The sequence below is a fragment of the Priapulus caudatus genome, unplaced genomic scaffold (assembly GCF_000485595.1).
Source record: "Priapulus caudatus unplaced genomic scaffold, Priapulus_caudatus-5.0.1 Scaffold508, whole genome shotgun sequence".
Lineage (NCBI taxonomy): Eukaryota > Metazoa > Priapulida > Priapulimorpha > Priapulimorphida > Priapulidae > Priapulus > Priapulus caudatus.
In genome coordinates, this window is record NW_014577569.1 from 50,750 (window position 1) to 62,815 (window position 12,066).

General features: G+C 48.7%; 1 protein-coding gene across 1 annotated transcript in view; it reads left to right on the forward strand.

The window, feature by feature from the left end:
* LOC106811140 overlaps window positions 1-11,499 on the forward strand; it is a 22,975-nt gene extending 11,476 nt beyond the window's left edge. Inside the window, exons 7-16 of the mRNA XM_014814680.1 lie at window positions 756-892; window positions 1,350-1,443; window positions 2,170-2,295; window positions 2,898-2,975; window positions 3,826-3,927; window positions 4,677-4,851; window positions 5,326-5,462; window positions 5,946-6,798; window positions 7,552-8,083; window positions 8,156-11,499. Coding sequence (XP_014670166.1) covers window positions 756-892; window positions 1,350-1,443; window positions 2,170-2,295; window positions 2,898-2,975; window positions 3,826-3,927; window positions 4,677-4,851; window positions 5,326-5,462; window positions 5,946-6,798; window positions 7,552-8,083; window positions 8,156-10,748 — 4,827 coding nt within the window. The 3' untranslated portion in view covers window positions 10,749-11,499. The remainder of the gene's footprint in view (window positions 1-755; window positions 893-1,349; window positions 1,444-2,169; window positions 2,296-2,897; window positions 2,976-3,825; window positions 3,928-4,676; window positions 4,852-5,325; window positions 5,463-5,945; window positions 6,799-7,551; window positions 8,084-8,155) is intronic.
* The last annotated feature ends 567 nt before the right edge of the window (window positions 11,500-12,066 follow it).

Sequence of the window (12,066 nt, forward strand, 5' to 3'; positions counted from 1 at the left end):
GATCCGCACGGCCACCCGAACGTGTCCCCACTTTAAAGATTAAGCTGTCGGACTGAGAGACGACTAACTGGCTCCTAACTTTAACCCGCGTTCACGGGCTCAAATTCACTGAACACATTGGAGCAATCAATAGTCGCATTTACTGCCCAGCCACCGCGTAAACTTCAAATATTCTTTATATTCTTCCTATTGCTCATATTTTATATACTTAAATAGCTAGATTTCTTTTTATTCAAGATTTCGATTGGCGTTCATTTCAAAGGAGATCGTCGACAGACAGAATCGCAGCGGTCGTTATCATAATAGCATGAGATAGCAGCGAGTTCATTGTTTACACGTACATGTGCGCGTAACGTTTCCGGTGATAAAATTCGTAAATACAAATAGCGATGTTACCATATCTAGGGGATACATACTATTACATATATTATATACCAGCTATATATGAGACCTATAATACAAATTCCAAGTATACATATACTACTATGGCTACGATAGCGTTGTTCCTTTCATACAAGCTGTCAGTGAAAAATATGTAATGATGTCTGCGTCAATGCCGTATATTATTATATATATATATATTAATTAATATTATACGTATAGATATTCACACACACTCACACACACTCACACACACTCACACACACTCACACACACTCGAATAGTAAGTATCTCGCACCAGCACACATGCATCTTTGATTATAGCTCATGATTGCTTCACACCGCTACATTCTTGTGCTCCATAATATACGCAGTGCTGTGTGGATGTCGTGGAAGATCGATTCTATCCGCAACTACAGCCCGAGGTCATTCTCAGACTGGCGGCTCTACAGATGCAGGAGCAAGCGGCCAGCAACAACGTTACCGGCAAAATATCCGTCAAGGACTACGAGTGCGTATATAATATATTTATTATATACACTTAGCATGCATTGATAACTTGGCTGTAGTATACTCGGTCATTCATGGATTCGTGTCTTAAAATCGTGGATAAGTTGGCTGTATACTATTTTCGTATATTCATTCATTCATATCTTTATATATTTGATAACATAGCCGGGTGTATTATATGCATTCATGCATTCATTCATTCATTCATTCATTCATTCATTCATTCATTCATTCATTCATCTATCAATCCATTCATTCATTCATGCATGCATGTCGTTTATGACATAAAGTCGTATTAATTCGGATTAAACCAACTCGCACGAATAAATGCCGACATGGCGCTAGTTACCTATAGAAACGTGAATGGCAGAAGTTTACAGCAAATAACGGAAAGATACTATCGTTCTTTCTTGACTTTTTTGATATACATTTGAGTGCGGACGTTTACTCGTGTCTAGGCAGGAACAAGGCTTTGAGAAGTATATTCCTGAGAGCGTGCTGCGTGGCTCCAAGAAGAAGGAGATTCGTAAGGCACTCGCTCACTATCTGAAGGTAGGTGGCGCTTCATGACCGCGCCATGTTTACCTGTAACACCTGCCATTAACCACATCAGTGCTGTCAAATCTATGGGCTAGCATTTACATTCGCGCAATGGTAAAACCTGCATTTGAGTCGCACTCAAAGGATCCCCAAAGGTGTCCTTTACAGGCAGGTGTTCTTTACAGGGAGGTGTCCTTTACAGGCAGGTGTTCTTTCTATAGAGTTGGGCTTCCTGTATAATTGCCACTCAACGAAAACGCCAAAAGTGTCTGTTATATGCAGGTGTTCGTTCTATAAAGGTCACCGCCAAAACAGGGTTGACAGTATATGCTGTAGCGTATTTCCGCTCTAACAGATATTTGGGGCATTAAGGAAAATTAATAAATTTCGCACGCTTAACCGCCCGTTGAGTGAGTAGTTCTGCGTGATTATACAGTAAGTTCCCCCGGTGTGTCTAACTCATGGCGACATTGCTCTATATCGATGCAATATGATCGCCCCGCTGACCTGTGTCCGCATCTGTGGCTGTATCATGGCTACCTAATATTCACCCAAAGTTCCTAAACTCGTATGGATCATAGCGCTATCTGCGTTATGAACTGGATAGAGGGCAAGGCATCCAGCTAATCGCTTGTTGGTAATTTGGAATAATGCGGATTCCCCTATGAAGCGAAATACATTCAGCTTTTGTTTATTGTACGCTGGCCTGCGCGTCGGCTTCTGTTTACGTCGATGCAGGTGAATCAAAGCCTCGCAGCGCCCGGACACAAGAACCTCTCAGTACTACAGGCTAAGCTTCACTACCTGAAAATACTGAGTGACCTGCCATCTTTCGGCGTAAGATATTACAACCTCGTGCTCAGGGTGAGTGCATCGCTGTCGGCGTGTCCAATGTTTCACACGGTATTCACCTGAATGATGATTGCCAGATATATAACCAAAACGGACTTCTTAATAGTATACTCGTAAGGCTTCTAAGTTCTTCTTAATATCTATATATATATATATGTAATATATATATACAATGAATGAAAAATTAACTACTAATTATGATGAGCCAATTGAGCCATTTCATGATCGCGTTTTACGTGCTAAAAATCATGATCGAAACTTAGATTTGTTATGTTGTTGTTGTTATGTTTTTACACGCTTATGTTTCATGCTTCTCAACAAGTAAAACATATTTTGCTGTTAGAATATCATTTGAAATCTTAACATAATGCAACAAACTGTAAGTGCATGTCGCTAAAGAATGTATATGCTGAAATAAGTGTCAATAATAAGTTTGGTATTACCAGCATTAGATTAATACCTTCATTTTTCCCGTAACTCCTCATGCAGCATTGATCGACAATTTCCGTGTATCACGAACTGCGGTTCCCTTATTTACAGGGCGTAAAAACACTCTCCGATGAATTATTGATTAATTTTATTTATCTAAATAAGTGTTATCTCTTGTGGTTTAGGCTACTCAGTCCGACATAGCGATCTCAGTTGGTCCGAAATTCGGTATCTGTCAGCTGTCCCACGCAAAGAACTACGTGGTAAGTAAGCATCGGTCGCGTGCACGTTGCACAGAAGACACTCAGAGATCGTTCCAATAACGACATGATAGTGAATAAACACGAATTACATTAATATCACTTTAATGTGGAGTGCTGCCATGTTATGTTTAGAATGGCTGAAGTGCTTGCGATGCAGTAATGCTTTAGTAATGTGCGAGTCAGAGAGAGAGAGAGAGAGAGAGAGAGAGAGAGAGAGAGAGAGAGAGAGAGAGAGAGAGAGAGAGAGAGAGAGAGAGAGAGAGAGAGAGAGAGAGAGAGAGAGAGAGAGAGAGAGAGAGAGAGAGAGAGAGAGAGAGAGAGAGAGAGAGGAGACGAGTAAGTAGTTAGTACGTTAGACAAGTACGTACGTACGTTATACGTATACCGTACGTTATACGTAACTTAACGTAACTAGAGATGCATTTATGTCAGAGCATTATCACGTACTGATGTACAATATAACTATTGGGCGATACGTATAACTGAATTGTGTCTGACTCAAAGCATCAATGACAATTGCTTTACAGAAGTACTGAACCTTAACTATACGTAAATAGTAAATGGTGAAATTGTGCTGTGTCACAGCTTTATCAGGGTTTATTAAATCACGACTTCGCTACTATATCTGTAACAGCGCGAGTATACTGGGCACGATTCGGACTCACAGTAAGTAGTTTGTGACATGATGAGCCAAAAATGTCAAAAAACATTCAAAGCGTGTGCAAATGTTATGACGTGTTAGATGGATGACCAGTCAATAACTGTTTTTTTTTTTTGTTTTTCACAATGCTTCTAACAACGGGCGCCTGCAGGTTTACCAGTGAAATACCGATTCTTTATGGTTCTGCAGCCGACCGTACTAATGCTCTACGAGGACATGGCGGCCATTTCATTCTGCAAACAAGGAGAGTACATACACTGTGTCGAGATGAAATGTCACGACTCCGCCAAGGTATGCTCACCGACATCCCATAGATAAGACGTAACGATGCATTATCGTCCATTAAATATTTCATCATTTATTTTTAAATTTTATTACAGCGCATATTGCAGTAACAAAAAACGCCAGTAAATGTCATTTCATGTACATACGATTCACAGTACACACACGCGGACGGCGGAAGGGGGGGGCGCGGGCGAGGGGGCGCACAACGCAACAGGCGCACACGCACAGGCTCACGCTCACGCTCACCGCACACAATACGCAGCAAACACAGACACGCACGCACACACACACACACACAACACCCACACACACACATACACACCACACACCGCGCGCACACGCACACGCACAGGCTCACGACACCAAGAACACGAACACGGCCGACGCACACGCACACGAACACGCCACTCTGCACGCACAACATACAACACCAGCGCAGCACAACACGCACGCACCACAACACGCACGCACGCACACAACGCAGCGCAACCACAACACACACACACACACACACACATCACACACACACGACACACACACACCACATGGCACATCACCACAACACACACACACACACACACAACACACAACACACACATGCACGCACACACACGCACGCACGCACACACACACACACACACACGTGTCATAATATCAAATTAGGAAACATTGCCATCACCCAGCGTGATAATCAACTGTATCAAAGTCTCTATTGAGCTTCCCAGGTTTAACCGATTCGCTGTTAATTCCCATAGAATATGGCCTTCTTGGTTGGCATGGAGGAAGGCGCCGACCTCGTCGCTTCCGTTCAGGGATATTACGGGATCACCACGAGACAGACGCTTCCGGTGCACAGCCCGTACGAGAACGGCCACAACGATGACGATACCGACGAGTTTGTTGTTAACAACGACTTTCCCTTCAATAAACGTAAGTCTGCGTGCCGTGGCAGCAGCGGCGTCTGAACGTTTATAGTGTAGTTTTTTTTCACAATTATAGTGTAAATTGAACCCCAAATCTAAACTCACATGAGCTGAGACTCTAATTTCTCTAATTATTTAAGCTTCCTTTAATTCAAAGCTTTATCTAATCCGCGAAATTTTCGATGTATCTTGTAATAACTTTGATCTAATCCTCTAAACCTCTAATCTATCTTTAACCCTATGACCTTCCTCTAACCCTCTAATCTTTATCTCTTCCTTTAATACTCTGACCTTCCTCTATCCCTCCAATCTTCCTATATTCCTCCAATCCTCTAAACCACATCTAGTCCTCTAATCCTCCTATAATCCGCTAATCCGCGAATGTTTCCATCACGAGGGGGCATATTTTCCTGTCGCTGCCGATCGTGCGGGCAAGTTATTACGCGTAGAAGAGAATAATGTCGCACTGGCTGTGTTTCAGTGATGCCGCCCGCATACTCCGGTCACCACCGCGTCATTCGTGTCGGATGGAACTACACGAAGAACCGAGACGCAGGTTTCAATGCAGAGGTAGACCTGTCGAGAGATCTCTCTGATCACGAGAGCTGGCCATCGAAGGTGAGAGACAAGTAGACACGTGTATGGGGGGAACGCCTGCATTGTCTCCACATTCCTCCTCATCACAGTAATACTAACACATGTGTTGAGGTGTGAACACAGGTCCGCTGCATGCCGCTATACCCCAACGTGGCATCGACAAGCTTATCACTCGCTGGTATTGGGCTACGAAGTTAGTGAGGAGTAGCAAAGAAAGTTAAATCTAGATATATGTTGAATAATTGAATGACGGTTATTATACTCAAAACTTAGTCATGGGTGATTGGGAAATATGTCACCATACTGACACTTAATGGATATCAACGATACCTCATTATCTATCAGTTATGTGTTAATTATCCAACAACCGTGAATTTCTTCGTGTAATAATCTGCAGGTATAAGTATGTATGGGACATACGCACGTACGAAACTATACGGCCGACGCGATTCCTCGATTGACTGTCGTCAAGTCAGTCACACACACATTCTCACTTTTCTACAGGTTGAAAACGATATCAGCGTAAACGGTGAGAGCGATGTGGCGAACACCAAGCCTTACCGCGTACCCAACGGCATCGTCAGCATCATCAACAATAACAACAACAACACCAACAGCATCGTCAGCATCATCAACAACAACAACACCAACACCAACAGCAGCGACAGCAGTAGCAACCACGATCAGTACGCCTCTAGCTGGCGCTCTCTCTCCGGTTGCTCCCCCACGCCGCAGCCACGCACGGCGAACGGCTACCACCACCACGCCAAGTGGCGCGGCAGCGCGTCGGAGAGCGACACGGACACGTACAGCACGTCGACGAGCGAGAGCCCGACCCACGGCCGCGTGTCGCTCTCCTCCGGCTCTCCTCCCGCCTCTCCGCGCCTCTGCTCCTCCTCCTCGTCCTCAGCCTCCGAGGAGAAGCAGAAGCGCTCGTCGATCGCGTCGACGAGCAGCTTCCTGATGGCAGCGCTGGATGCGGACATCTACGGAGCGGCGGGGCTTCCTGAGCGTCTGCGCGGAGACGCCGAGAAGATGAAGCGTGCCTCGGTGGCGTCGACTAGCAGCTTCCTCATGGCGGCGCTCGATAGCAGCGACGGATGCTGCGAAGCGGGAGAGGTCAAAGTTCACCTGCTGCAGCAGAGCGACGGCGATGACATCATCGACCTGACGCCCGCCGCCGCTCCTCCACCTCCTCCTCCTCCCCCTCCCCCGCCGCCGCCGCCAGCTTCCTCTCTGCCACCGCCACCTCTTCCGGAGGGGCTGGGAAGCGAGCATGCGGAGGTGTGCCAGCCGCCAGGAGAGTTCATGGATGGAAGCACGCAGGCGGCAACGACGAGTCAAGAGAAGCAACTAGGTAAGAGATACTAGAGTATAAACCTGGTACCGGAGATGAACGTCAGATCAAGGTGTAGCTCTTGCGTCACCGTTCTGAGCCTGCGTTATATATATATATATATACATTGTATATATAATATATATCAGTACAACTGCGTTGCTTCACAGTAGAAATATTTTGTATCGGTATAGCGTTTGCACAATTGTTTTGTTTTTCTATTTTGATTCTGTTAATATATAATGAGTTATACATAGATGTCATTTTCGATTTGACCTTTTAGTAAATACTGCCGTAATGATGTCGGCTAGCTGTCGTAATCCATCGAAACATTCCGTAGCGCTACTTTACATCGTTTTCATGTTTATTTTGACGTTTAACAGTCGCTCTCGTATCGCACGGTTTCTAACCATCTATTAACTTACAACGTTCTTCATTTTATATAACCATTTATTAATTATTGTTCGCATTTCATTATTTATTATACACCTATGATATTATATTATTTCTTTATTGGGTCATATGAGATTATTATCATTTATAGAATTTATTGTTTATATATTTAATAATAATAATAATAATAGTATTATTATTATTTCCAAAGTGGATCGCGGCATTAGCCGGTGGCTTCTGGGTTGGCCGTGTCCCAGCGATTCAATCCAGAATTTTGCGCAGGATGTGTGCTGTTCCCAGTAGTGCGATTTTTTGCACTTTTTGATTTTATTATTGTTATTATTATTATTATTATTATTATTCATTCCGGCTGCGTTGCAGGCGATGACGTCACACCTGACCTGCCAGCACCGATGCTCGACGTATCGATGATGCAGAGCATTGATGATTACATCACCTCGCTCATCGTGCCGCCGCCACCCAGCAACGAACGCAACAGCCCCGTCGCCTCGCGCATGATGCAGCTCGAAGATGCAACCCTGCGCAGCGGCGATCACGCGCGTAGAGGCTACGCCGAGCTTGCGCAGAGCCCGACCGCTGATACTCAGGGTACGGGTGCACAGGCTACAGACAGTGATGTCCGACAGATTTCAGGCAGCGAAGATAAGCAGCCAGCGGGTAGTGAGAGTAGGCAGCTTTTAGGCAGTGAGATTAGGCAGAATTCAGGTGGTGAGAGTATGCAGCCTGTAGGTAGAGAGACCAGGCAGCCTTTAGGCAATGACGTTGTGCAACATTTCGGCAGTGATATTAGACAGATTTCAAGCAGTGAGATTAGACAGATTTCAAGCAGTGAGATTAGACAGATTTCAAGCAGTGAGATTAGACAGATTTCAAGCAGTGAGATTAGACAGATTTCAAGCAGGGAGAGCAGGCAGCCTTTAGGCAATGACGTTGTGCAACATTTCGGCAGTGAGATTAGACAGATTTCAAGCAGTGAGATTAGACAGATTTCAAGCAGTGAGATTAAACAAATTTCAAGCAGTGAGAGTAGGCAGCCTTTAGGCAGTGAGAGTAGGCAGCCTTTAAGTAGTGAACCGAGGCAGATTTCAGGCAGTGAAGGCGAGAAATCTCCAGAACTGCTGCCACAGTTTCATCAGGATGAAGCCACCGCAGGCTCGGTCAACACGCTCGCTACCGTTATACGTATCCAGCCGTCAACAAGCAGCAAGGCCGACGGCAGCGGCGACAGCAAGGTCGGCAAGTCGAACTTCCGTCGAGTCATTCCGAGACCCGCCCGCAAACTCGCCGCGCCACCAATCGTCGCCAAGTCGCGACCGACGGCAAACGACGTCCGGTGTATGGACGGATCCGTGCCTGACGCCGACGCAAAGAGCGTGAAAGTTAACGAGGTGGCCTGCAGTCGTTCGAACGTAAACGCAACGCAAGAGGGCGCTGCAAACCCACCCACCGCGAGACCGTCGCTGCTGCCGGCGTGCCGGGTGGAGACGAAATCGTTTGCGAACGCCGGGAAACCGGTGCCGCCTCCGCGACGCGCCACGACGCGAGCGACCGCGCCGTCGAAGGTTGCTGCTATAGCGAAGCCCGTTGCCATGGCGAAACCCGTTGCCATGGCGAAACCGATGCCTCGGCGTCCGACCGAGGAATCGCAGCTGCCACAGCCGAGTAAGATGCCAACGCGCGGCTCCTCGTCCGGGAGTCTATCTCCACAGCGGACTGTAAACGGCAGGCAGAGTAGCGCAGTAAAGTCTCACCATGTGCAGAGCCCGCCGCCGCCGCCGCTGCCAGCCGTGACGTCGCCGCCAAGGACTTACGAGATCCCAGCGAGGAAGCCCACGGCTTCCTCTGCATCGGAAACCTCCCCGAGGAAGCCTCCCTCCTACTCGTCCTCGTCATCATCATCCTCCTCGCTGGCCGCCGCCTCCGCTACCTCATCCACCTCAAAGCACCCTCGCATCAGCAACCCCCGCATACGCCGGCTCAGCAACGACCGATTCGGATTCCGGCGTCCGGAACCGAAGCCCGGAGTCGGCGAGGCGGGGGCGAACGTTCAGCGCGTGTCACCGAGCGCCCCGACAACGACAGCGACAACAAACCGCAGCGAGCTCCCACAGCGCCCTCAGGCGGCGAGCAGCCTGCCGCAGCCGTCTGGCGGAGGCAGGGCGACGAGTCAGCAACCGATGAAGAGGTTTCTCTCCACCGATCATCTGCTGGGTGAGCGACCCGCCATGTCGTCGCCACGGCAACGGTCGTGCTCCGTCGACGACGCGCTCTCCGATCCGCAGCCTCCTCCTCCGAATACTCCACTATTCGAGGAGCGGCGGCAGGGGAGACCCCGCAAGCTGCAGTACGTGTCGCCCTACCAGCACCAGCAACAACAACAGCAGCATCAGCACCAGCAACAACAGCACCATCAGCAGCAGCAACAGTATCAACAACAACAGCAGCAGCAGCAACAGCAGTACCAGCAACAGCAGCAGTATCAGCAGCATGTCGTCGACGTTAACAGCCTGAGTCCCGCTAGTTCCTCCGGCAGCAGCGGCGGCGGCGCGGCCGTTAACTCCTTCATCTCTGCCTCGCGTCGCGCCAAGTACTACACGGTCAGTCACGCGGGACAGCAGCAGCAGCAGCAGCGCTGCAGGCTGCCGATAGAGTGGGATGGATACCACCGGGGCGGCGGCGGCGGCGGCAGGCCCGTCGAGTTCTCCACGCGCTCCCCGTCGCCCGTCGACTTCACGGACTTCGACGTGACGTTGCCGCTAGAGGGCGACGCGGCGAGCAGCCGGCTGCCGCGCATGCGCGTGCGGCAGGTGAAGCAGCGAGCGCAGCAGAAGGCGGGCACGGTGGCCGTGCGACCGCCGCGCTCGCGTTCTGAGAACCGCGTCTATAACGCGCGCGACCTTCGCCCCGCCGACGACTCGCCACGCCGCGGCGCGGCGCCCTACGACCGCCAGCGACACCTATCGGATCCGGACAGCCTGCACCGCGGCGGACAGCGGCTGTACGACGGGCCGCACGCGTTCGACGTCGCCTACCACGACATCGACATTCTCATTAAGGAGCACGTCGACAGCGCACCGACGGCGCCACCTGTCGTCGCGCTGCGCAATGAGCACGTGTTTCGCGAGCAGCTCTTCTCTGCGTCGAAGTGTTTCGTCGCCGAGTCGAAGCTACTCGTCAGCCTAGCGATGAAGAGCGGAAGCGTCGACGGCGGCCTCGACGGCGACGGCGGCGTCAGCTGTCAGCTGGACACGTGCATGGCGCTGCTATCGCGCATGCTCTACTCTGCCGGGGTGCTACTCCCCACGATCCCCTCCCCCGCGCTAGCCTTTGATCTCGCCGCGCAGGCGCGTGATGTCGCGCAGACGTTCCGAGCCGCGCTTCTGTCGGTGAAGGCGGCCGTCGCGGCGGCCGATGACGTCATCGGCGGTCGCTCGGCGAGGGACGGCATGCAACCGCTGCTGCAGCAGGCCGCGAACCTGGCGACCTCTCTCGGCGTGTTCATGCGAACGCTGCGCGCAACGGAAAATCGCTACGAGTTGGTGTTGCACCACGTGTAATGTCTGTGTGCGTGCGTGTGCGTGCGTCCGTGCGTACATTTGAGTGTATGGATATATGTGTGTGCGGGTGTGTATGCGTGTGTGTGTGTGCGCGTGCGTGTGCGTGTGTACGAAATCTGTATGTACATGTGTGCTGGCGCGTTCGCGTGCGCTTATAATAGTATGATTATATGCAGGGAAGACCCTCTAACTGCGTCTGGTGCGTGAGCTTTGTTCAGCAACTATCGCTCTCAGGTGACGTCTATACCTGCCGTCGTATAAGACATTTTATTCTATAAGAGATTAGAATCGAATACGTAGAATATACTGGTAATTTTAGCGCCGTGCGTAAAGTAACGTTAGATGAAGCTCTCTCTCGCTCTCTCAGTTGTGTTTTAGGCACAGTGACATTGTGGTGGTGTTCGCCGGGCCGTTACTTTCATCGACATAAGCAATAATGTGTAAATAAGGAATCAACGCGAGTTCAGTGGGTGATTAGAGAACGATTATATCAGTGTACGCGGCTAGCTGTCAAATACGCCTTGACCGTGGGAAGTGGCCGTTGGACCCACTTACCAAAATGTAATTATATTAGCGTCGTCATCTTCGGCGGCCATGTTTATAATACAACGCAAGTACACAACAATATTTTTATTGCAGATATTTTTACGAGTAGCTGCCTCGAGCAGCCGAATGTATATTTAATGCAGAAACGATTGGGGACCGAAATTGCAGATTTAATAAAAAACATTTTATGTTGTTACTACATTTACGTGCCATGTTACTTTGTTTCATCGTCCCTGTAGTCAGGATATGTAGCAACGTCATACCATGATACCAAGAGGCTTCAGATTACACAAATGTACGTTTGCTAAACTAATAAACGTAAGTTTTTAAACAAGTTTACACCACGAGGTGACACAACGTGTATCTGGTGTAAATGGACGGTTATATTTGATTAACATTTGCCTACAAAACGTAACAGTATTACCTATAGCTTTGGCACGTTGGCTTTATGTATCACAATAGACAACGTACCGACGCACGTGTTGCGTACGAATTTCACCTCTACCTGTACATCAAAGAACAGAGACGGTTGAAAGGTGAAAGTACACGCACCGTGTGGCTACACAGCACCTAGATGGCGTACGCTGAGAAACTTTACATAATACATAACCATCGAAAAATTGCTTATACACCCTGTACACGTAGCACGAAACTTACTCTAATACTTCCTGTTTAAAACATACATAGCCAACAAACACTTCTCTGCGGTTCGAGAAATAGGTTATCGTCAATGGTATCGGCGCGATATTGACGAGTCAACCTACATTATGAT